We start from the raw sequence: 27,377 nt of genomic DNA, 5'->3' as shown, positions 1-27,377 counted from the left end.
CCCACATCGGGCTCCCTGCTCGGCGGGAAGCCTGCTTCTGAACCCTCTCCCACTCCCCCTGCTTGTGTTCCTGCTCTCGCTCTCTCTCTCTCTCTCTGTCAAATAAATAAATAAATAAATCTTAAAAAATAATTAATAATCTGAAGATACAGTATCTTTTAAAAGTGATCCCTCTTTTTTTTCCAAAAGGAGAGTTATCTGAAATCAAATGGGAAGTTATGATACCACATATGTGAATGAATGGCTGTGGTTCACACTAAAGTCAGCTGGTAGATGTTTGAGGTGTGTGTTTTGTGTCTTCCTACATGGTTCAGTTGATCTGGGTACAGTTTTCCGTGTTTACCGAGTGTTTCTTTTTTTTTTTTTTTTTAAGATTTTATTTATTTATTTAACAGAGACACAGTGAGAGAGGGAACACAAGCAGGCAGTGGGAGAGGGAGAGGCAGGCCTCCCACTGAGTAGGGAGCCCAATGTGGGGCTTGATCCCAGGACCCTGGGATCATGACCTGAGCCGAAGGCAGACGCCTAACGACTGAGCCACCCAGGCGCCCCTTACCTAGTGTTTCTGATGAACAAAATTGTGTATAAGCAAACACAAAATTTGTGTTATGGTCAAATTGTTCCCTAATATATCCACTGGGACAAATTTGAGTTTCCAAAAACATGTATTATAGCAGAACTGACCGGAAGAGAATGTTGGCTCTTAAGGAAAAGAACTGTAGTCACGTTTTGTCCTAATAAAGAATTGGGGAGCACCTGGCTGGCTCAGTCAGAATAGCATACAACTCTTGATCTCAGGCCCATGTTGGGTGTAGAAATTACTTAAATAAATAAAACATAAAGAAATTATAGGTCCCCAAAGCAGTTATAATGAGTGTCTCTGTTATATTTATGCTGTACTTCATTGAAAGGGCGAAAGAGACTGCTCTGTTGATATCAGCCATTCTCTTTAAAACTTAAAAGTTGAAGACACTCGTGTTACATTAACTAAGGAGCAAACCAGAATGCAGTATCATTCATCCATCATGCTCACCGTCATACAAATAAAAAAGCCTAAAAAATAAAGTGGAAGTAAAAAATAAAAATAATGTTAATAATGACTAACTTGGATGGTAGGGTTATGAGTGGGCTTGCTAATTCAAATCTTCAATAGTGAGGACTGCCTTTAAAAAAAAGAAAACAATTTTTAAATTGTATAAAAATTCTACCATGATTGTTTTTAGTAACTGCAAAAAATTATAAGGGAAGAAAAGTCCTGATGAAGGTACACACATTATAGTTATAGAAAGAAGTACAATAATAACATGAAACACTACAGATTTGAAATAGGATTTTGCACCTATGTTTTAGCTAAGATAATGTTTATTCTTTCTAACATTCATATTCTGATATGTCCATGCTCTTTATAAAAGCAAAACCTTGTAGTGCCTGGGTGGCTCAGTCAGTTAAGCTTCAGATTCTTAATTTCAGCTCCAGCTCCTGTCAAGATTATGATCTAACTGACCTTGAGATCAAGCCCCTTGACAAGCTCAGTGGGGAGTCTGCTTCTCTCCCTCTCCCTCTGCCCCTCCCCCCCCACTCATTGGCGGCACACACCCTCTCTCTCTCTCTCTCTCTCAAATAAATCTTTAAAACAAAAAATAAAACGAAAACCTTGTCATATTTCCTGTCTTGTAACTTAACTAATTTCTGCTCAGAGAGAATGTGGTATAACAAAGGGTTCACTGAACTAAAGCCTTTTTCCTCACTTTGGAAAGAAGATACCTGTCCTGCTGCCTGATGGGATTATTGTTGGGGGAGAGGACTTAGAAGCACTTCTGACTCCATAATTACTTAATAAAATAATTAATACTGCATTAAATATATTTGTGAAAACAAAGGAACCAGTTAATTACTATGTGAGAATGATAAAACTTACTATTTGTCTTAACTTGCTTCCCATATTTTTTAATCAGAGTCATTCCTGATGGCTTAATTACATACATACATAAAAATGGTAAATTATATACCCAGGTTAATCCTGCCCTTTGCAAGTCACGTCTTGCCTTTTTTTTTTAAGTGTATGACAGTTTTATTTAGATACCACATTGAGTAGGGTATCTACAAGCACCCATCTAATAACCTGTCTTGCCTTTTTAAAAAAACTTTATTTTAACCAATGTACTATAAACTTAACCAAGTAAGCATATTAAGAAAATCACACATTGAAAAAAACAAAACAAAACCACCTACAAATAGATGATACTGATTCATCTTTCCTAAATCTTGAGTTGCAAGAATTTCATTAATTCCCACCTCCAAATAGTCTCTAAATATTTTTTTTTTAAAAGATTTTATTTATTTGCGAGAGAGAGCACAAGCAGGGGGAGGGGGAGAGGGAGAAGCAGACACCCCTCTGAGCAGGGAGCCCAATGTGGGGCTTGATCCTGGGACTCCCGGATCATGACCTGAGCCGAAGACAGCCACTTAACCGACTGAGCCACCCAGGTGCCTCTAAATATGTTTTAAAAAGGAAATTAGTCAATATCTAAGAGATGCTCTAGATAAACAAGAGTTGATTCGATTAAATACAGTCTAACTAGAGTGTTTAACAGACTCAATGCTCAAAAAGTACATTCTTGATATTTGTAAGAAAAAATTAAATATTTAATTCATAATTTATAAGAGCACACATACAACTAGTTTTGTGGGTTTTGTATCCTCCAATTGACTTTTTAAGAGTTTGTCTAGCTGTGTACAGTATATCATAAAGTTATTTGGTACACTGGAAACATTTTCTAACATATGAGGCCAAATTTCTATTCTCTAGGCAGTCTTCCTTTTAAACGCCCAACAGTCGGCAGACACCCTCATCAACAACATCCATTCTCTAGTCACTGCTACAACGTGCTGACAGATTAATGAAAGTAATGAACTGCTGATGTACAATTTAACAAATTCCTCTCGATAAGGAATTGATAATTTCAAATTAGATTCTAGATTTTGTTTAATTTTTTTAGTTATTTTTCTTCTTTTTAAACAGTATTCAAACTACGAGTTGCTGTAAGTCAGTGAATAATGACTAGAAGCTTTAAAAAATGTTTATTTTATAACAGTATTAAATAGGGCTAAATCTTTGAAAGCTGAAAATTAACAAAACATGCTCTAGGTCATGAAAATTTAAAAAGTACCAGTATAGGAACAGGTCCCAAGCAAAATAATGGTCTGAAAAGCTTAAAAAGAGAAACATACATGACGGAAAACCAATCTTCTTCCTGATTTAACACAATGAAATGTAAACTAAGCTTTTGGTGAGTATTTATAAGAAAATTATTCCCTGTTGATTCTACTTAAAGAACACTAATCTGAAAAGTGTCAATTATAACTCAAGGTTTACTATTTAATAAGTAAATATTTATACATTTATTAAGTTACTGAAATTTATCTTTATCCCCAAACCAAAAACTAATGATAAAAATGTTTTCGGTTTGTGAATGTGGCATGGAAATAAGCCAAATCAAAGCTATTTGACTGGTAATAATTTCTGGCAAAAGAAAAGAGATTCTTTCCAGTTTAAGCTATTCATGTTAAGTAAAAATTATTAAGCAATGTATAACTGTTAGACACTTAAAAGAATCACAGGTTTCATTATACCTAAATCAAAATTAGTCAGAAATGAAAATTAAAACAGAAGCAATAGCAAACATACAAAGTTCACCTGAGACAGTTTCGCTTTCCTACTCAATTGTTGATTATTTTGGTTTTTCAACAAGCTGCTTGAAACAGTTCTAGTTAGTTAGGCCACGGTCAGACAGATATTACAGTCATGTTTGTAATATGTTGTAAGTTAAAACTTAGGGAGTCTTACCTTTTATATCTGCCTGAAACTGTTCTAGATGGGTCCTGTAAAGCAAAAATAATGACATCAGTTTGGGTGTGTTTACAAGAACACAATTCCACATTATATAAAAGTTAATAATGTTTAACTTTGAAAGAAACTAATTTGGAACAAATATCATTGCTTTAAAAAATTGACAGTGCTGGTCAAACAAAATAAGACTCTACATCTGATTTCTCAGACAAAAACACTTTTTTAAAATTATATTTCTAATTTAGAAGATTTTTAAAACTCAGAAAATTGAAAAAGGAAGCATCATTCATCAACCAATCAGCTTAAATCATTTTTGGAAGCCAATGAGCATTTAAAAACACAATTAGAATCAAACACACAATATATATATACATGTATCTCTCCCTTCTGCTTTTTTTAATGCCCTCAATTAAAAAAAGATTCACCCCAAATACATATAATGATTAATGCTTATTTTATTTTTTTTTTATTTTTTTTTTTAAAGATTTTATTTTTATTTATTTGAGAGAGAGAGAGAGTGAGAGAGAGAGCGCAAGAGGGGGTAGGGTTAGAGGGAGAAGCAGACTCCCCGCCGAGCAGGGAGCCCGATGTGGGACTCGATCCCGGGACTCCGGGATCATGACCTGAGCCGAAGGCAGTCGCTTAACCAACTGAGCCACCCAGGCGCCCCGATTAATGCTTATTTTAAAAGACAGCTAAAAATTAAAAGTAAGAAAGTACTCTTTATGCTGATTGTATGCTATCCAAAAGAAAGGTTGCTGAAAGTTAACATTAACCACTGGGGTGGGGAAATTATTACCTTGCAATTTACCAGGCAATTTTCTGTTCAATCTTTTTTTTTTTTTTAAGATTTTATTTATTTATTTGAGAGAGAGAGAGAGAGTGCGCACCTGGGAGCAGGGAGAGGAGCACAGGGGGAGGGGGAGGAAGGGGGAAAGAATCTCAAGCAGACTCAGCACAGGGTTTGATCCCTCCACCCTGATCATGACCTGAACCGAAACCAAGAGTCACACTTAACCAACTGAGCCACTAAGGCATCCCTGTTCAATCTTTTTTTTTTTTAAGATTTTATTTATTCATTTGAGAGAGAGAGAGACAGCAAGAGAGAGCAGGAGCGGGGAGGAGAGGGAGAAGCAGGCTCCCTGCTGAGCAGGGAGCCCAACGCAGGGCTTAATCCCAGGACCCTAGGATCATGATACCTACCCGACTGAGCCACCCAGATGCCCCAACCCCTGTTCAATCTTTTAACAGCCAAGGCTCTCCAAATATTTTTTGCAGTTTCATTTTAATAAAATCAGTCAAAATGAAATGATGAGTCTTTTTAAAAACTTATCATTCTTTTCTTCTAGTTATCATTTAAAGTATTCAAGAGAGACTCTACAGTTAAAGAATGTCTGATGTTATAATCAGAGAATCCACTCCCTTTATAAATAAGATGACCAGATTCCAGACTAAAACAGCAAATGCTGATTGCATGGTGCAATAAAGGTCATAATCAATGTAGAGGAAACAGTATAGCAAACCATATGGTTAAGAGTTAAGATTTAGATCCAAGTTTCAACCAGACAAGCTTCAGTAGCTATGAAGCTATGGATAAGTTATTTAACTTCTACTAGTCTCAGTTTTCTCATCTCTAAAATAGGAATAACAATGTCAATGTTACTGGATTATTGTGGGGATTAAAGGACATAAGTGAGTAAAAAAATTACACAACTCCTTTACAATAGGCTTACAATTTAAATTTTGCAGCTAAGATTTTTTTTAAACTGGGATACAGAAAAATCTTTACCAATTTTTCTAAGTGGAATTTTAGTAAATCTGTCTCAATTATTCCAAGTCAGTATATTCCCATTAGAACAGCCTAACCTACTTATTTAAATAAAAGTTTACCTCAATTTTTCATGTCCGGCATATATCTTATTTTCTGGAAGATGGGGATTCCCACCTTTGATTCCTTTTCCCCCCAAACCCCAGCTCAAATAGTATGCCATAAATATATATCGACAATGTATGGAAATAACTTCCCTAAGTAATCTGCCACTACAGAAAAGTACCACTTTGGAATTAACCAGTTGCAGAAAGTAACCAGGTGACAGATAGGATACTAGAAGTGTCCGTATGTATGGGCTTGACCCCTTAACAGATTACCTCTGAGGAAGTTATGCTTTGACAGCTGGTTTCAAGACATTTTAACTCTCCCCACCTTGGCATCAGCTGTTCTTACAGAAGGGAGTAACAAAGCCTAGCAAGTAAACTTAAAGAGTTTCTTATTAGCTTGTATTAAAGTGGCAGTCCCTAAAGATGGGGCAGATGAATCTTTGTACTTTATACATCAAACATGTAAACAAATCGCCTGTTTACAAAAATATTTCTAATAATTAACAACAAAAAATATACTTTGTAAAATCTAGCCTTTAAGTTATTTTTAAAACCATAATAACTAGATTAAAATGTTTAATCACTGGTTATTTAGATAAAGCAGAAAGAAATACTAAGCTTGTGTCTATCCAAAGTACATTTTACTGAATGCAGATGATTATGATTTCATATGAAACTTTTACCCCTAAATTTTCACAAACAGTACTCAACTAACATTTTATAAAGGTTTTCATTTATAAATTTCCCTAATCTTACTCTACATGAACTAAAACTAAGACATAACATTAAATGATGTCCATCTAAACATGAATTAGAAAAAAATGTTAATGCCATAGGTTCCAAAACAACACTCTCTCTCAGTTTGGTTATAACTGAAATATTTTAAAACATGACATCAGCTTGATTGCCCAGACTACATTTTACTGAACTGGAGTAAGCAGAATTGCTAAATGAGAATAGCCTTTATTGGATTTACTGATTTGTGGGTTACTGGTCACTGACTGAAATGATATGAACAACATTGCAATAAATCATATTTACGAAGATTAACTAGGCATTTTCCTAAATACGGTAAAAACTTTGATTAATACAGATTTAGAGCAGAATTTTAACAACTATAGAAATGTGAAATGAAGGCTGTTTTCAGCAACACTAAACTATAGTGGCATTATACTAATTTTATACTTTGACACAATTATAAATGACTTAAAGTCAGTATAAGAGAAGTTTCTAGGGGCGCCTGGGTGGCTGAGTCATTAAGCGTCTGCCTTCGGCTCAGGTCATGATCCCAGGGTCCTGGGATCGAGCCCTACATCGGGCTCCCTGCTCAGCGGGAAGCCTGCTTCTCCCTCTCCCACTCCCCCTGCTTGTGCTCTTTCTCTCGCTGTGTCTCTCTGTCAAATAAATAAATAAAATCTTAAAAAAAAAAAAAAAAAAAGAGAGAAGTTTCTAGTTAAGTATACTAATAAGGAAGTTATATAACGTCAGTTTTCCGTATTTCTCACAGCTTTTTTTTAAAACAACTAGTCACTTAAAACATACCTCAATGAAGTTTCACACACTATTTTCTATATAGCTAGTATAGAAATCGGTAAAATAAGAACTCTGATCAAATCATTCCATGTTCATGTCCAAGATGTGTAAACAATTAGAATTTAGGCTTATTTCAATATAACTACTGTTTCAATAGTGAAGATTCTGAAGCAGACAGAAGAGACTTAAGCTTATTCTTTATTGGTAGATTTATATAGGGTCTTTTATTAGTTTACATATTTTGTAACTAAATCTTATTTCACAGTAATTCTAGTAATCATATTACATTCCTTAACAATGGAATGTTCCCCCTCCTACACTGTTGGTGGGAATGCAAGCTGCTGCAGCCACTCTGGAAAACAGTATGGAGGTTCCTCAAAAAGTTGAAAATAAAGCTACCATACGACCCAGCAATTGCACTACTGGGTATTGACCCCAAAGATACAAATGTAGTGATCCGAAGGGGTATGTGCACCCCGATGTTTATAGCAGCAATGTCCACAATAGCCAAACTGTGGAAAGAGCCAAGATGTCCATCGACAGATGAATGGATAAAGAAGACGTGGTATATATACACAATAGAATATTATGCAGCCATCAAAAAGAATAATATTTTGCCATTTGCAACGACGGAACTGGAGGGTATTGTGCTGAGTGAAATAAGTCAATTAGAGAAAGACATGTATCATATGACCTCACTGATATGAGAAATTCTTAATCTCAAGAAACTGAGGGTTGCTGGAGTGGTGGGGGGTGGGGGGTGATAGATATTGGGGAGGGTATGTGCTATGGTGAGTGCTGTGAATTGTCTAAGACTGATGAATCACAGACCTGTACCTCTGAAACAAATAATACATTATATGTTAAAAAAAAAAAAAAGAAGAAGAAGAAGATAGCAGGAGGGGAAGAATGAAGGGGGGAAAATCTGACGGGGAGACAAACCATGAGACACTATGGACTCTGAGAAACCAACTGAGGGTTCTAGAGGGGAGGGGGGTGGGGGGATGGGTTAGCCTGGTGATGGGTATTAAGGAGGGCACGTACTGAATGGAGCACTGGGTGTTATACGCAAACAATGAATCACGGAACACTACATCAAAAACTAATGATGTAATGTATGGTGATTAACATAATAAAAAAAAAAAAAAACAATGGAATGTTCCCCAAACTGGATAGGCTATGTTAGTATGAGAACTAGCATTAGAAGAAATTGGGAGGAGTGGTAGTCTGCTTCTCATGTGCATTCAAAATGGTCATTTACAGATGGAGTTTAAAGTGATTTCTAAACTCTTGCCAAAAAAAGAAAATTGGGTATTTCTTGAATGAGAAATATTAGAGAGAAAAAGCAAAATCAACCTCTATAGTGCAGCAAGGGTCTCATAATTTTAAGAAGGAAATGCTTGATGTTTTTACACATTAAATATACAAATATAAACTTCACCTCAGATTTGTTAACTAGAAACCTCTGTATTTCTGTGGCAACAAAGACTTCCAAGCAAAGGATGACAACTCAATAATTACTATACCTGTTAAAGTTGACAACTGCATTCTAAATGGGGGCAGGAGGTAGGAGATATACCAGTACCACTGAAACCACTTACAAAAACTACAACTGTTAAGAATGACATTGGTCCCGGGGCGCCTGGGTGGCTCAGTCGTTAAGCATCTGCCTTTGGCTCAGGTTGTGATCCTAGGGTCCTGGGATCAAGCCCTGCATCGGGCTCCCTGCTCAGCAGGAAGCCTGCTTCTCCCTCTCCCACTCCCCCTGCTTGTGTTCCCTCTCTCGCTGTGTCTCTCTCTGTCAAATAAATAAAATCTTTAAAAAAAAAAAAAGAGTGACATTGGTCTTAAAAGTTTCAAAGACTATGTAATTAGACCTTCCAATAAACTCAAAGCCTGTTATAAAACTGATTTAAAATATACTTTGCCTGAAATAATCTTCCTTACAATGGGATGGTTTATATTACTAAAGGGAGAGGGAAAGACCTATATAGCACTTAGAAAATGCTGGCAAGGCACAAACTGTTTTGTGTAAGTTTAAATAAAACATTCTGCTTTAGTCAAGCTTAGAATGATCAGTAAGGAAATCCCATGAATTGTCTTTACAGGTGCAGTGGCAGACAGAACTTGTAAAGTATAAACAAATATAAAAGCATACGTGAAATAAGATCAGAGAAATACAAGACCAGCTAAATACAGCAAAATAATACTGAAGTTATTCAAATAAACTAATTACTGACAAAGCCATAGCCCTTAATAAAATTATGGCATAACATGCTAACTGGCCCTCAGGACTAACTTAAAGTACCTATACTGGTAGACATAATGTAGCAAAGTAACACTGCTGAAGATGAATGCAGAACAAAATATCTGTAATGTATAATTGATAAAATAGCTAAGAAAATGGAAAAAACAAGAACTTTATCAAATTAACAAAGATTAAAAAAGGAAAAACTCACCACTCCTCTTTCTTTTCTGAATGATTCAGTCCTAAAACCATTAGGTGTGGCAGAGCTAGATGGGGAGGAAACATAGTAGCCCAAACCACGGTATCAGAATACTGGAGCCCTACATGAAGAGGAGCTGCCTGGCATAGAGAATCAGAGTCCAAGCAAACTGACGAGAACATCCATACAGCAGGGGGACTTGGCGTGGTCTGAGAAATCAGAGCCAGAGCAGAAATGAGGGTGTCTACAAAGCAGGAAAGGGAAGGCAGACTATCAGTCCTGAGACAATGTCAGAAGGGAGACCCATGTAGGGGACATCAAGAGGCCCAAGAAGGGTGTGATGGTCATTCATTCAAGAGGGTGGCACAGAACAGAGTTTTAGAGCCCCAGAAGGGTAAAGAAAACAGCATGGCATGGGGAGTTCGCAGCCCTTGAAGAGAGCCTCTCTGCAGAGAGATGAACAGGGATGATGTGCCAGCGCCCAAACACGATGAAGAAGAGTGTCCACACTGAGCGGTATTCTGGCCTGAAGGTGTCAAAACCCAATCAGGTTGATGAGGGGTCTCCATGGAGAAGCAATTCAGCATAAGGTCTCAGAGTCTGAACATGAACAAAGACCCTAGGGAAGAGCAGCTTATCACAGGATGACAGAAGCTAAGCAGTGTAAGGAGGGAATCCTGGCGCATGGGCCAAGGTGGGCGCTTACCAGTCCATCCAGGAGGGGTGATCCAGTGTGGGGAGTCACAATTCAAGCAGGGTAAGGAGGGCATCCTACAGCCTTGCATGGGATGCTCAAGCCTGAAGAGGGTCAGCAAGTGTTCATGCACAAAGAAAGCCAACATGGGATGTCAGAACTTACTTGTGGTGAGGAGGGTATAAATGTGGGGAAGGGGGGCGCCTGGGTGGCTCAGATGGTTAAGCATCTGCCTTCAGCTCAGGTCATGATCCCAGCGTCCTGGGATGGAGCCCCGCATCGGTCTCCCTGCTCAGCTGGAAGCCTGCTTCTCCCTCTCCTACTCCCCCTCCTTGTGTTCCCTCTCTCTATGTCAAATAAATTTAAAAAAAAAATCTTTAAAAAAATAAAAAATAAAAAAAAAATAAATGTGGGGAAGGGGTGGCAATGGAAGATAGGTTACATAGAAGGGGACTGAACAAATAAGAAAACATTAAGGATAATGGGAGTTTCTCAATGTCACAAAAGGGAGTTACAACTACTAGAATAAAACCCTATAGTATTAGATTAGATTGGAAGTTATCAGTATAAATTAGTTTCAGTATCTACATAGATGTAGGTAGGTAGACAGACAGAAGACAGATATTTATAGATACACAAATATTTTGTAGGTCTATACACAGAGAGGGACCAAGAATGGTGACATTTCAGTAACATAAACAAACCTACAGCCCAGATCGTGGCTTCAAAGTATTTTCCAGTAAAAGGAATCAGAGCTCCTTAGCTTCTTAAAGAAATGGCTGTTTCCAACCTTGGTGTAGGAAAGTTAAAGATGAGCTGTAACATCCTATTATGCCAAGAAGTATTCCAAAAATGATGGAGATGTGGCAAAAGCTCCAAAGCGTTTCCACTGGCAAAATCTGGGATAATCTGAACACCAAAATAGATAATGGTGTGGTAGGCAGAATAATGACCCTCAAAAATGTCTATGTCCTAATCCCTGGAACCTTCAAACATACTAGGTTATACAGCAAAGGGTTGCTAATCAACAACCCTATATAGGGAGATTATCCTAGATTATCTGATGGGCCCAATGGGATCACAAGATTCATTAAAAGTGGAAGATAGAGGCAGAAGGTCAGAGGGAGATATGACTAAGAACAAAGGTCAGAATGACAAGCTGCAGGAAGTACTCAACCGACCGTTTCAGGCTTTGACAGAAGAAGGAGAGCCATAAGCCAAAGAATGTGGGTAGCCACTGGGACCTGGAAAAGGCAAGGAAACAGATTCTCCCCTAGAGCCTCCAAAAAGGAATGCAGTCCTGATTTTTGCCTTTGAAGCCCTTGATTTTAGTCCTTGATACTGGCCAATCAGACCCGTTTTGGACTTCCAATTTACAAAACTGTAAGATGATAAATTTGTGCTGTTTTTAAGACAACAAATTTGTAGTGATTTGTTACAGCAGCAACAGAAAACTAATACAGATGGTAACAGTATAATCCATCAGATAAAATAGGTAATAGTGAGTCAATACAGATATACAGATATAAATACAGGAAGATGATAGAGAAGGTTTGATGGGGATTAAGGTATCAACATGGTTCAAAGCACTTACCCACAAAATACTTTTTTTTTTCTGTTGAAGGATTTCATATAATCAGCAGTTCCACAAAACACTTATTAAGAAAGGGAAAATAAAATAACTGCCCTATAATCTTTTAAAGTGGGAAGATTAAGAAATTTATTTTTTTAAAGATAGATAGATTGATTTGACAGAGAGAGAAAGAGAAAGAGAGAGCACAAGCAGAAAGAGAAAGAGAGAGCACAAGAGCGGCAGGCAGAGGGAGAGGGAGAAGCAGGCTCCCCGCCAAGCAGGTAGCCCAATGTGGGGCTCCATCCCAGGGTCCTGGGATCATGACCTGAGCCAAAGGCAGACTCTTAACCAACTGGGCCATCAAGGCACCCCAAGATAAGAAATGTAAAGAGAGACAGACTGCTTCATATTAAAGGAAACTAAAGAGATAACAGCAACTAAATGCAACACCTGATTCTGAATGAGATCCTTCTGCTATACTTTAGAACATTACTGGGATAGTACCTGAAACCTGAAAAGGGTCTAAGTATTATATGGTAAGAATGTGTCATTTTTAATTTTCTTTTTTTTTTCATTTTTCATTTTCTATTTTTAAGAGCCGTGTTGTGGTTATGTAGGAAACTGTAGAAAATACCCCATAAAGGGAAGAAAGGCTCTTTCCTTTCTGTCTGGTGGCAGCCATCTGCTCAAAGCTAAGCCAAGGTGGGCGCTTACCAGTCCATCCAGGAGCTAGCTACGGAGGAAGTAGCAGTCGGCTGTAATGCACTTTCTTCTCAGGGGGCGCTGCTGGCAGTACCCCCAGCTCTCTACACTCCATAGGGACCCTGCCCAACCTGGTCCAATAAAGCACACAGACTAGGGTACAAGGCCAAGCAAAGTTATGTCACATATAGGATTCATGTGCAACGTGGTGGCCACAAATGCCCAGTCCCTAAGGGTGCAACCTATGGCAAGCTTGTCCACCATGGTGTTAACCAGCTAAAGTTTGCCCAAAGCCTTCAGTCTGTTGCAGAGGAGCAAGATGGACACCACCGTGGAGCTCTGAAAGTCCTGAAAATTCTTACTGGGTTGGCGAAGATTCCACGTACAAATTCTTTCGGTTATCCTCACTGATCCATTCCATAAAGCTAGCAAAAGAAATCCTGACACCCAGTGGATCGCCAAACCAGTCCACAAGCACAGGAAGATACAAGAACTGACATCTGCAGGCTGTAAGAATGTGGTCTTGGAAAGGGTCACAAGTTTCACCACACTACTGGTGGTTCTCACTGTGCGGCATGGAGAAGATGTAATACTCTCTAGCTCCACCATTACTGCTAATGTAAGTAATGTTTGTAAAATTAAAAGTGTTCCTTGCCTGTTAAAATTAGTTGTCTACAGAATGTTCCATGAATGCACTGTCAAATTATGAAAGTTAAAGTGCAATAATGTTTGAAGACTCTAAGTGGTGGTATATCTTGTTTCTTATAAGATAAATGCTTTTATCTTTGCTTTATCTTATTAGGGATTTTATACGTCAGTGTTTAAAATGCTATTTGGTATAACAGGCATAATATAAGTTCTGTAAAAGTGGAATGCAGAAGCTAGCTATGTAGATTTGCTGGTGCATGTAATGAAACCTACAGCTTTACTGAGATGATGTAATGTTCTACTGGTTTACTCTCAAATGGCTATTTTTAGGGGTTTCGTAAGACCACACTTTTTAAAATTGGATTTTGTCTGGAAATGTGAAGATACCCTAATCTTTTATATATATATAAAAATATATATTTTATGGGCGCCTGGGTGGCTCAGTTGGTTGGACAACTGCCTTCGGCTCAGGTCATGATCCTGGAGTCCCGGGATCGAGTCCCACATCGGGCTCCCTGCTCGGCGGGGAGTCTGCTTCTCCTTCAGACCCTCCCCCCTCTCATGTGCTCTCCTTCTCATTCTCTCTCTCTCAAATAAATTTTAAAAAATATATATATATATTTTATATATTTATATATAAATATATGTATATAAATATATATATAAATATACATATTTATATATATAATTTTTATTTATATACGTTTGGAAATGTGAAGAATACCCTAATCTTTTATATATATAAATATATTTATATATAATATATATAAATATTATTTATATATTATATATTTATTATATAAATATATGTTTACATATATATATATACACACACATGTAAAATCATATGCAGAATAATATAGTTAACTGGGGTCCACATTTTTAGGTTTAATCCAATCTTCCCTTTATGTAACTGCTGCTTCTAAAAGAGTAGTTTAAAAGAATGCCACCATTTTTAGGAGAACTGAATAAGCCTGTTGCAAGAGGGTTCTCTTACAAATGAAAGTAAATCCTGCTTAACCTAAGCAAAACTGCCTCGGTCTCCAGAGTACCACTGAAGTTCCTATAAAAGATGGAGGCTCCTGGTTCTATCCCACAACCCTATGGGATCTGTAGAACATTGAATTTCATACAAAACAGTCAGTAATGGTATTTACACTGGCGTATATTAAAACTGATGGAAACTGAACATTAGGTAAATGAGAAGAATTTACCTTAAGATTTGTAAGTGAGTAATCAATGCTAGGATGGCTATCAGAATTGTCCACTCACTTAAACTTACTAATTCTAACTTTATTAAGAGCAAAGAGGTAATTATTTTTCCTAGCTCTTTTTACAATAGGTACTGCTTAACTTGCTTAATCAGTCAGCCAGCAAATATTCACTGATCAAGAACTGAGAACCATACATACTGTTTTTAAGTCAAGAAGTATTTGGATAGAAGGAAAGTCAATGCTTAAATCCATTGAAAATACTTAAATGGAGCTGATGTAACCAAAAGGAGAATGGAAAAATTATTAAAAGCTACTTAAAAATGATTGTTAAAATAGCAACTGACATCCTGGTATTTTTAAATATTCATTTGTAAAATAAAAAAATAAAAAATAAATTTTTAGGGGCACCTGGCTGGCTTCGTTGATAGAGCACGTGACTCTTGATCTCAGAGTTCACAATCAATATATAATAACTCATAAGAAAATAAATTTTTAAGATAATTTTTTAAAATTAAATTTAAATAAATAAATACTCACTTGTAGCAGGTAGGAACTGCCTGGATCTAATAAGCTGACAGCTTCATTCTGCATCGTGTTCTGTTGTGTAACTGCATCTTCACGTTTCCGCTCTTTCTGCCCTGCTTCATCATCTTCATATTCATCTAAGCACTAAAAGAAAAAATAGTTTCCATTTTATTTCTACATAGTACTAACAGATTGTACTGACAGTATGTGAAGATACATTTGGATAGCATTAAAGAAGTATCTGTGCATTCAGAAACTAATTTATACGATAAAGGTGTTCCTTTCAGTAATATGTACATTTAATCCCTGTAAATTATCTGCTTAAACCCCAAGCTCCACACTGATACCCCCAACAACTTATCTTTTCTCTAGACTCTAAATAGCAGTGACAGAGCTTGCTTAAAGGCAAGGTTTACTCATTCTTTTACATTCATTCAACAAGTAAACGAATGGTGTCTACCTTAAACAAGGCACTTTTCAGAGGGTAACAAATGATATACCCAAGACATGGAATTTATAGTCTAGTGGGAAGTTAAGACGTAAGAGATAAGACATATAGAGATACAGATATAGATGCAGATAACTCAACGATAAAGGCCATTTTCCAGCTTAGTACTACCTAAGAGTATATACAGAAAGAGTATTTTCACCTGGGGAGTAAGTCTTCTACAAAAACTCTGTGGAAGAGTTTATAATTTAAAGGATGGGTAAAATTTAGAACTGCAGATATAGAAAAAAGAGAATTTCAGATGGTGGGAAGAGCATATGGAAAGGTTGTTGCTAAAAAGCTCAATCAACACCTGCATTATCTATCTCCAGACTCTACATGAAAAGAAGTCATAAACAGAAACAAAATTCTCTTCATTACACCCATTGTGGAATGGGTTATCTGTTCCTTGCAAATGAACACATTCCTTTTGTTTTTAAGATTTTATTTATTTGAGAGAGAGAGAACGAGAGAGCATAAGCAGGGGGAGCAGCTGAGGGGGAGGGAGAAGCAGGCAGTCGTAAATGGGAGTCGATCCCAAGGACCTGGGATCATGACTTGAGCTGAAGGCAGACGCTTAACTGACTGAGACACCCAGGCACCCCTGCAACTGAACACATTCCTAACCAATATCGCCTTAAAGGGTTCTGTGAGAGACAAAGAATAATGTTTCTGCAGGCAGTCTGTAAACAAGAAGGCACTAACCAAAGAAACAGGACTTAAAAATTATAAAAAGAGAGAGTAAGTTAGGCCACTGTGCAAACTAAGAAGGGACACTGGAGTGCCTGGAATAGGAGGGACACAGTAGATAAGCAGCACATTCAAAGACACAAGGTCCACGATGGGAGATATGGAAGAAAGTACCTCTCTGAGATGGAGTCTTAAAAATTAGGATGATATGGAAAGGAAGTGAGGGGAAAGAATGAAAGGGGTGAGATTCCAGAGAATGCTCCTGCCCTCCCTGTAATGGAACTGACTGTGTGTACAGGTGTCATCTGGCCCTTGTCATGCACCCGGTGAGAACTGGGACTTGGGTTACCAATGCAAGAAAAATGGATACTGAGGCTACTTGACTCTGATCCAGGAGACTAGTGTGATCTGCCATGATCCATGAAATGACAGCAGGCTAACATGGTTAGCTTGCAAGCAGAGTAAGATCTCAAACCCTTCAGAGTTCTTGACAGAGGTGAAGATCGGAAAGGCAAATGCTCTGATCACAAAGAACATAAATAGCCTGAGAAGTGTGGACTTTTCACTACATAACACAGAAAGATGTTATGGTGCTACAATTCCCTGGAATATAGTTTGTAAAACATGATCAAAACTGATGGGGGGGGGCGGTTCAGGGTGGCTCAGATGGTTAAGCGTCTGCCTTCAGCTCAGGTCATGATCTCCAGGTCCTGGGATCGAGCCCCATGTCGGGCTCCTGGCTCAGTGGGGAGTCTGCTTCTCCCTCTCCCTCTGCCTTTCCCCCTGCTTGTGCTCAGTCTCTGTCTCTGTCTCTCTCTCAAATGAATAAATAAAATCTTCAAAAAAAAAAAAAAACTGATTGTGGGAACAGAACCTATATAAAGTAGTTCACAGTAGAAATTAACAGGATGAAAAGTGGAGAGTAGACAACAAAGTAGACAATTTGATCCTATGAAAAATAATGTATCCTATGTAGAAAACAGAATCAATAAAAGAAATCTAGTAAAGGGTACTAAAGTTTAAGAAACTAGTCCTGATTAGAAAAAGACTTAGGACTCTTAAAAAAACCTTTCTCAGACAATAGATGGTATCATGTTTAATGGCAAAATATCAACAAAATTTAAAAGCAAAATCAGACTTAAGACATTGATAGCCATTCCACTATCAACATAGTTGTTGACATCACTCTGGAGGTGCTATCTGATAAAACAAGGTAAGAAAAATAAAAGATTTCAGCAGTAGAAAGAAGGCAAAATTTCATCATTCAGATGATACAATTTGGTTGAGATAACATAAAAATATTTTAGAATTATTAGAGTTCATTACAATGGTTTTTATAGAAGTATGCAAAAATCGCTTCCCAAAGTAACATGAACAGCCAGTTAGATTGTATAATCTTAACAGTAACTATAAAAATAAACCAAAAAACTTTATGAAAAAAACTACACAATTTTACTGAGAAACACAAATTAAAGCCTATTCTTAAATGGAGAAAAAGCTAGTATTGTGAAGATGTCAATAATCTGTAAGTCAATTTATAAACTGAATAAAAATTCCAATCAAAATCTTAAGGAATTTATTCAGAAAGTAGGGGTGATCATCTGAGTAAATAAATACATACAACGTCCAGAAAACTTACTTTTTAAAAAAGTTATGACAAAAGATTCACTCTAACATTAAAATGTATAAAACCACAAAAATAAAAACTGTAACTGAGGTCCTAGAAAAGAGAATAAAGTAAAGGAATTCTTTAATACACATTACTGAGATAAGAGGTCAATCATTTAATGCACAGTAGGAGCTGAGAAGCAAGTATGTAAGATCTGCAAAAAATAAAGAGTAGTCTCATCTCTAGGCTTCCACTCCATGAAAGGGATCATCTCATTCTCCAGTACCTGGACTGCAAAACTCCCTGACCATAGGACCGAATGTCAGTAGCATAATGCTAGAACTCTTAAATCCTAAAGTAGTGTAGCTAGAAAGTAAAAGTTGAAGCAGATAGCCATGAACTCCCTGAGCGCTGGGATATTTTATTTATCTTTGTTTTCATTTCCTGAGATCCAGTCCCTCAACCTCAATAAATGAGACTCCCTTAGCAGCACATTAAAAAGAGGAAGAAGAAAAAAATTCAGTGAATGCTTGATAAATGAATGAATGAGTTACCAAGATAAGACAAATCAGGGAGATGGACTGTAGCACCCCAAGTTAAAATGGAATATTCTTTTCCGTGGCAACACTGTTACCCACTGACCTGGGAACCTATCCGTCACACATACTAACTATCTCTGTGGAGAATGTGTGCATCTTACATTCCAGGCAGCTTTTAGAATAGGGATTACTTGATGAATCACAACTTCCCTCCAAGGTTCTTCTAAGCAACCAGTACAATTCTTTTAGCACAAGCATCCTACAAATTCTTTAAGCTATCTTATATAACAGGGATAAATACACCTGGAGGAGACTCTGGTGGAAATGGTGAGAAGAAAGAATGAAAGCAAAAAAGAACTGAGTTACTAGACCAAGGTAAGTTAAGACATTTTCCACTTCTATTTCTTGCAAAGATTAATAATTCTCTAAGTGCACAGCTGATGGTATCCTTAACGGAGACAGAGTTATTTTTTTTAAGATTTTTTATTTTTAAGTAATCCCTATACCTTACATGGGGCTCAAACTCACAACCCCGAGATCAAGAGTCACATGCTCTACTGAGCCAGCCAGGTGTCCCAACAATAATTTTTAAATAAGTACCAGCAAAAGAGAACCAAAAAGAACCCAAACATGTTTTAATGTTTTTTTCTACTAATCATAAGCTTTTTATCTGAGAGAGAAAAAAATGAGAAGAAAATAGATGCTGACTTTATATTATAATTACACCACGTGGAACTCAATGCCATCTTTTCCCAGCTCTCATTTCCAGATAAACGTAATCATGTCAAAGTTACTCTCTCCTTTTACATAGATTAGAGAGAAAGAACTGCATGAGAACTGGGTTAACAATTATCTTAAATTGAAACCAAAAAGTCAAATTTTATGAAATGACTTTTTTTTAAAAAGAAATGAGAGTAAGTATCACTGATTGTCACCAAGCTCTTTGCTATTCCCAAAACTGCATTTTGGAGCACCAGTATTTTGGCAAATAAAACTCCTGAACAAAACAAAGGTATGATTTTCATTCTTAATAACAAATTATTAAGATTAAGATGTTATAATATGTTCTATTTTCTTTAAAGATTTTATTTATTAATTTGACACAGAGAGAGAGAGAACACAAGCAGGGGGAGCAGCAGAGGGAGAGGGAGAAGCAGGCTCCCTGCTGAGCAGGGAGCCCGATGCGGGACTCGATCCCAGGACCCTGGGATCATGACCTGAGCCAAAGGCAGACGCTTGACCGACTGAGCCACCCAGGCGCCCCTGCTATAATATGTTCTAAAAAATTATTTAGGCATTGCTAATCTGACAAAGTAACCAAGTAAAAAGGAAATCAAGATATTTTTAAAGTCCTATTAGTTGGGATCAAAAAATGCAACTCACAGGAAAAGAAGAGGAAATTCAGAAATAGATCCAAATACATAGACAAACTGAGTTTACAATAAAGTGGAAATACACACCAGTGGGAAAAGAGGAACTTTTTAATATGTGGCTTGGGGATAACTGGATAGCCATATTTAAAAAGATGAAATTAGATTTATTCCACATACCAGAATAAATTTCAGTGCATCACTAAAAATGAGCAAAAACTGAACAGACATCCCACCAAAGAAAATACAGGTATTGCAAATAAACACATGAAAAGAGGCTCAATATAATTAGTTATTAGGGAAATGTGAAATAAACCTTGACAGGCTATCACTACACATCTACCAAAATGATTAAAATTAAAGACTAATAATACCAAGTGTTAACGAGGATTTCAAACAATTGAATATCTCCTACACTACTGGCAAAAACTCAAACTAGAAAACAGTTTGGCAGTTTCTTTTTTTTTTTTTTTTTAAAGATTTTATTTATTTATTCGACAGAGAAAGTGAGAGAGTACAAGTAGGGGGAGCAGTAGAGGGAGACGGAGAAGCAGGCTTCCCGCTGAGCAGGGAGCCTGATGTGGGGCTCAATCCCAGGACCCTGAGATCATGACCTGAGCCGAAGGCAGATGCTTAACCATCTGAGCCACTCAGGCGCCCCAGTTTGGCAGTTTCTTATAAACTTAAATATACACTTACCATATGACCCAGCAATTCTACTCCTAGTTATTACCAAAAGAAATGAAAACATGTTCACTCAAAACTTGTACTAAAAAAAAAAAATCAACTTTTTTCATAATAGCCAATAACTGGAAATAGTTCAGAAGTCTACCAACTAATAAAGAGATAAACAGTAGTACAACCATGTAGTGGAATACTAACTCAGTAACAAAATGAATGAAATCTCAAAAGCATTATGCTAAGTGAAAGACACCAGAAAATAAAGACTATATACTGTATGACTGCATTTATATAGAATTCCAGAGAAAGCAAAATCATAGTGACAGAAAGAAGATCAGTGATTGCCAGGAGTTGGGTGTTGAGTGGATGGGGCTGACTAGAAAGGAGCAGAAGGAGTGATGGAAATGTTCTATATCCTGATTCTCATGATGGTTTACCCAGATGTGTACATTTGTCAAAATTCATCAAAGTGTATCCTTAAAACAGTAGCATATTATTGTATATAAATGATAAACTAATAAATATGACATAAAAAATATAATAGTGGAGGTATTGAACAAATGGCATGGTAAAAAAAAAAAAAAAGACTGAACCTAAATCTGATTAAGCTTCTAGATCCAACTACTAATTACAGAAAATACAGAGGACATAAAAACATATTAGATAACCACCATGGAGATGCAATCATGAAAATCCAAATTGTAGGAAACTCTAAGCAGGAGTCAGAAAACTGTGAAAAAACAAGGAGGAAATATTTTAGTCTCCTGGGCTACATAAAATCTCTTGCCTTTTTTTTTTTTTAACAATCCTTTGAAAACACAAAAACCATTCCTAGCTCTCTGTCATACAGAAACAAGCCTCTACTAAGGCTTAAAAGACAGCCAGTTTCTACAACTAAAAAACTGCAAGAAGAGGAGAGAGAAAGAAGAGACCCATAAATTTGAAACTCAAAGCACACATGAACCAATCCCAAACATATGGACCTCCTCTGCATCCTTATTAAAGGAAAGTATTTTTAAAATTGTAATTTAAGAGACAGTTTGAACAATGCATATATGGTAAAAGTAAGTCTCAGGAGTTTCATGAGATTAATGATCTATTTTTAACTTTTTTAGGTATAGTGATATTTTTCTTTTGTTTAAAAAAAAGATTCCTTGTCTTTATACTGAAATACCTAACATATTGATGATATACAATGAAATAATATGTCATCTGAGATTTGCTTCAAAATAACACAAGAAATAAAATGGGTAGTGTGTGGTGGGTATAGATAAAACTAGCCAGAAGTTGATAACTGTGGAAGCTGAAGGATGGGTACATAGGGGACTTCATTATACCATTTTCCTTACTTTTGTATATGATTAAAAGTCCCATAATAAGGTTTTTTAAAAAGCAATAAAATTTAACTGACCATTTACTAAATAACTAAAACTAGATAAATATTTTATTCTAAGTAGCATAACACTTCTGCTTCTAGAGAACAAAATGATGGAGTATTAGTCACAAAGTATTTTCCAAGAAATGGGAAATGTTTGCAATTTCATGCAGAGTAAAAAAAAGATATGAATGAATGACAGAAAGCAAAATACACATTATCTTTAGATTGATCTTTTTTTCTTTATGGTTGTCTGTAAGGCATATGTTTGATTAGAAAATTATTTAAGAAATCAGATTTTGGAATCACAAAGACCTATATTCAAATCCCAGGTCTGTAACTTAAAATACTTAATTGTGTCTACTATTAATTGACTCTCTAGGTTGTAGGGCCCTGTTTAGCACTAACATCTAATATTTCATAAAACTCTCACAAAAACCTTAGGAGGTGTGTACTACCTTATAGAAGAGGAATATGAGGATTAGAATTAAGTAAGAGGCTCAAAGACACAAAGCTGTTGAAGGGTGCAATCAGAACTCCAACCTAACCCTAAATTCAATTTCCAACTGCCAGGTATAACCTATTCATCAGTCATGAAATTCACTTAGTACATCACAACCCAGAATTTTATGAAAAGAAAATAGAATAGAAAATATCAAAGAACACATTTTTTGTGAAACTTTTGCTTTAGATTGTCTGTGAATATACTGGCTCACTTAGTACAATACAGAATTAGTAGGAGTTGCAGGGAAAAAAGAGTGGCTATGAGTTGACGATGGCTGTAGCCAGACGACAGCTGGATAAGCATTTATCTACCCTGTATTTCTATGTATCTGTATTTTTATTTTTTAACTTTAAAGGGACTTTCTGGAGGTCAGGTCTCATTTCTACATCTACTTCAGTCACTGACAGCAGACCAAGCTTCTCCAGGTCTCTTCCATCACTGTACAGACTCTCATTGCCATCTTATTCTGTACATTCTATAACCTGATTCAATCCTGTATCCCCCTCCTCTCCCTTCCAAATCATTCCACTGTATCCTCTGAATTCCTGTAGATTAATATTTTGCTCTCCTCAACTGCAGAATGAAATCTAGCTGGCTCCCTGAAAAAGCCCTTTCCCCTATAGCTGTCTCAACTGAAAGCTATTTGTGTTTTAATTTCTCTAGTGTCTTCTGACTACCACTCTAAGAGCAAGTCTCTCCTCTGGCCACAAAGCTCTAGCCCAGTGATTCTCATTCAGTCAATACCACTCCCTACAAGGCATGGAATTTTGTGAAGGCATTTTTGGTCATATTGATGAGTAAAGGATGCTACTGGTTTATGGATGAGAAGCATGGAATGAGTATCTTGCAATTTCAAAAATTAGTCCCTCTAAGAAAGAACTGACCCACATCCCATTCAACCATAGAATGTAATACTGAACAGTCATGCAGGTGAAAAATCTATTTATAATTATCTGAGCCTAAACATATTTTACCTCTAAAAAACAGTGTGTTTGCGGCATTTAAAAATATAGAGAGATCTTTCCAGGAAGACAACTATACCCTGTAAATGATATTTGGTTAGTAATCTTATGAAAAAATTTGCCTGACATTTTAGAAAATGTCACTAACAGCAAAACTATTCATGGTATTTTAGTCATTAATAAAGCACACTTTTATCAGTCCAAAACAAAGTTTGAAAGCCAATGCACTATGTTTTTATAGCTCTAAGACTTTGCTTGAGGCAACAGACTGCACCATCACAATAGCAGCATCACCACAATATATCACACTTATAACAAAACATGACATATATAGTATATCTTCAATGTTTGCTGAACTAAATACTGGGGTGCACAGTGAAAAAACAAGACTAGACTGAACCAGGTTACAAGGACACTGAGACTAAGGAGAAGCTGGGGCTTAAAGTCCTAAATACAAAGTAACCAGCCAATCATCACTTAATTTCTTGAACAAATGAGAGACATACTGGTTTTGAAAGACTAACCATAGAGTGATATATATGTGAAATACGCAAATAAACTTGACTTAAAATCTTAAGGCTGTAGTTTCCACTACTAAAATTTTTATTACTATACCTCAAAGGTTTTCCGGGCTTTTTTGTTTTTTCAGCTCAAACTCATTTCCCTTTTATTAAAGTCCAAGTTACCATTACATCATTTGGTATTCAATAAAGGAAAACTTTTTCAAATAAGGTAAAATGTCATCATCAGTATTTCCAGGTGGTTGTTTACAGTCAAGTAGCATCATGCATAAATCCTTGAGAAGCCCATCCATGAAGTTTATACTTTGTCAAGGCCCAATTCCTCTGGAGTGGGGAATCTCAATTCATTTAAAGTTGATCTAAGTTCCTGAATGACGTAGGGTAGATTTCCTTATGAGGTCCTGCTTTGTCCTTAACAACCTCTAGGATGCAAACTGCACTAGCAAAATCATTTAACCACCAGCATGCCAGCAAAGCAGCATCACTGATTTTGGGTTTGGGAACCAGATCATAGCCAACAAGCATGTTCATGCCTTTACACAATTTTCAGGCATCAGTATCTGGCTTGTTGAAGTATGTCACCCAGCAAGCATCAAACTCCTCATCTGTTTCCTGTGAGCCACAAGAGTAGCAGCATACTGACTGGACAGTGGCAGCGGGGCTGAGGGCCTGGGGCCAGGTACAGGAGGCCTCAAGGGCTGGTGAGGGCCATTACAGCTGCCGCTACAGTGTCTTTGGCAGAGAGTGACGCCAAACCTAATGATGAAGGCAGCCTGTACTCTAAGTCAAGGTTTTTAATATATCAAAAATGTAGTAAGTTCATAGAATGAAGTAACTAAAAAGGATCCATTTCATGGTAGCTTTTCCTTACCAATTTTATAAAGCAGAATTCCACAAAATTCAGGAGTTCAGAAAAAGCAATCAACATATCATTTGTCAACTTTATTCTTTTTAAAAAAGATGTATTTATTTGAGAGAGGGAGTGCACGTGTGTGAACCAGCGGGAGGGGGGTGGGGGATGGGAACAGAGAGAAAGGGAGGAGCAGACTTCCCCGCTGAGCACGGAGCCCCACTGAAGCCCCACAGAAGCCCCACATGGAGCTCAATCTCAGGACTCTGAGATCATGACCTGAGCTGAAATCAAGAGTCAGATGTTTTACCAACTGAGCCACTCAGGCGTCCACATTTGCCAACTTTAAACACAATTTTATTAACGTATTTTTAAATGTTTCTAATATTTGGAAAACAGCATACTCCACAGGACCTTTTACTTACATTAGTAAGAATTCTTGGACAATAGGGGTATACCTAAGCATAACAGATAATCATCATTCACAACTATTACTTATCTGAAACTATGCATACAAAACAAAATACAATTCAAAAAAATTGTGATTCAAACACATTAGAAATTGTTAAAATTAATTTTTGTTAAATATAAATGCTTAAGCCAAGTTTTGAGACTTTGATATTTTGACAGAATAAATTGTGTGATATACTATCTAGTTCTTGGAAGAGTTCAGCTAGATAACTGCTTCACATTCCTTTCTCTTTTTTCACATCTGTTCTCTTTCATAAGCGATGAGTCTTACAAAGAATGAAACAATTCATTCATCTCCAAACAATATTGAATAGTTCATAAAATCCATTAAAAAATGCTACTTCCTTTAATTTTCAGAATCCCCCCAAATTTTAATATCCTCTTCTATCCAAATGCTTAAGTCTATATAACATATGCACATTTGATCTTAAAATAAAGAATCCACAAAATTCCTTAAGTGTTCTGGTTTTTCAATAAATTTTTGCAAAGTATAAATACTTCTCTATAAAGCTCTAGCACTAGGGAACAGGGAAACATTTTCTTCATATGAATCAGAATGAGGACAAAAATTACAACAGAACTCAAATGAAATGCAAATTTCAAACAGCCAGGAAAATTTAACTGTATCTATGTATAATAAATCATATAAATGTGGCTCTAAAAGCATTCTGATTGTCCTTTGCATTTAAAAGAAAATCAAGTAAGCAATCCTAGCAAAGCTTTTAGGGAAAAGAAGGAAAAGCTATATAGCTCCAAGAAAATGAAAAAAAGTTTCTATTTAGGAGCACACAATTACAAACCATGAATGTGGGTAAGTGGCCGTACTTTCCAAAATGAAAAGTTACTATTATCCATGAAAGGCATCAGGAAAGTTGAGATTTTCTTCAGTAAGACCACGTCAATCCTATCAGTACTGCTGTGCTTTATCTGTCTTCCTCTCTGGTATACCCTTTTTACATCCTCCATTACTCCTTTATCTAGCATATACCAGTCTGTCATCACTCAACCTCTGCCTAGCTTTTCCTTACCTTCCTTCCCCTGCTCCTAAGCCAAGAGGCTTATTTTGAATGGTTAAACAAAAGAAACTTTCCAAAACAAAAAGAAAACTGAAATAAGATCAAATTAATAAGTATCTCTACATGAAAAGAACTGAAGAAAATGAACAAATGACCCCTCTCTCCTCTCATCAGGTGGCTGAAAAAGCCATGTATATCTGTATCACAATGATTAAAAACTACTACTACTGCTAGTACTACTACAACTACTACTACTATTATTACTACTACTACTACTACTACTACTACTACTACACACAGCCCTAAGTCAGAAAGTATGGGAACTAAATGGAGTAAATTAAAATGTATGAAATTTCCAAAACTAATTATTAAACAATAATTCAGTAACTGAATGAGTTATGCTAACAACTTTGTAACATCTAACAGAAGCACTCTGATTTCACGGATTTAAAAGCTGAATTTACAATAAAAGTTAGCATTTTCAATAAAAAAGAAATCTTAGTTGTAAAGAATCCCAAAATATAACCCTCCAAAAACACAAAATGAAACCAGAATTTCATTCTTACACAGTTTTAAAGAACCTTTCTCACCATTAAAATCTGCACCAATACCATTAGATACGACTCAGGCATGGTCAGACCCAACCACACAATCTTGCGCTGGGATCCCATTGGACCTCAGACCTAAGCAAGTGTTAAATTCTCTATATAGCAATATTCATGATTAGACAGGTAGCACTCAAGCACTCTCATTTTCAGCCATTTCAACTAATACTAGTAATAATAATTTTTTTTAAATAATTTTAAAACTGTAGTTAGGTACTTTTAAACAGAAAATGACATTTTTCATAATTACAAAATTAATGTACATTACCAAAACACTTTTTTCTTTTTAAGATTTTATTTATTTATTTGACAGAGAAACACACAGTGAGAAAGTGAACACAAGCAGGGGGAGTGAGAGAGGGAGAAGCAGGCTTCCCGTGGAGCAGGGAGCCCGATGTGGGGCTCAATCCCAGAACCCTGGGATCATGACCTGAGCTGAAGGCAGACGCTTAACGACTGAGCCACCCAGGCGCCCCACCAAAACACTTTTAAAATAAAAAAAGAGGAGCACCTGGGTGGCTCAGTTGGTAAAGCATCAGACTCTTGATTTCAGCTCAGGTCATGATCTCAGGGTCCTGAGATCAAGCCCTGGGAGTCTGCTTCTCTCCCTTCCTCTCCCTGCCCCACCCCCC

The 27,377-nt window shown here is 36.7% G+C and overlaps 1 protein-coding gene and 1 pseudogene across 1 annotated transcript in view; one reads left to right on the top strand and one right to left on the bottom strand.

Annotated features, from left to right (window-relative positions):
• The window catches only part of PAWR (pro-apoptotic WT1 regulator), a 108,375-nt gene that overhangs the window by 26,350 nt on the left and 54,648 nt on the right, over window positions 1-27,377 (bottom strand). Inside the window, exons 3-4 of the mRNA XM_032393707.1 lie at window positions 15,077-15,208; window positions 3,848-3,882 (exon numbers count right to left, since the gene is read on the bottom strand). Coding sequence (XP_032249598.1) covers window positions 3,848-3,882; window positions 15,077-15,208 — 167 coding nt within the window. The remainder of the gene's footprint in view (window positions 1-3,847; window positions 3,883-15,076; window positions 15,209-27,377) is intronic.
• On the top strand, window positions 10,199-13,593 carry LOC116625284 (annotated as a pseudogene).

The sequence above is a fragment of the Phoca vitulina genome, unplaced genomic scaffold (assembly GCF_004348235.1).
Source record: "Phoca vitulina isolate PV1807 unplaced genomic scaffold, GSC_HSeal_1.0 scaffold76, whole genome shotgun sequence".
Classification (NCBI taxonomy): Eukaryota; Metazoa; Chordata; class Mammalia; order Carnivora; family Phocidae; genus Phoca; species Phoca vitulina.
This window is presented reverse-complemented; position numbering and strand designations above follow the sequence as displayed.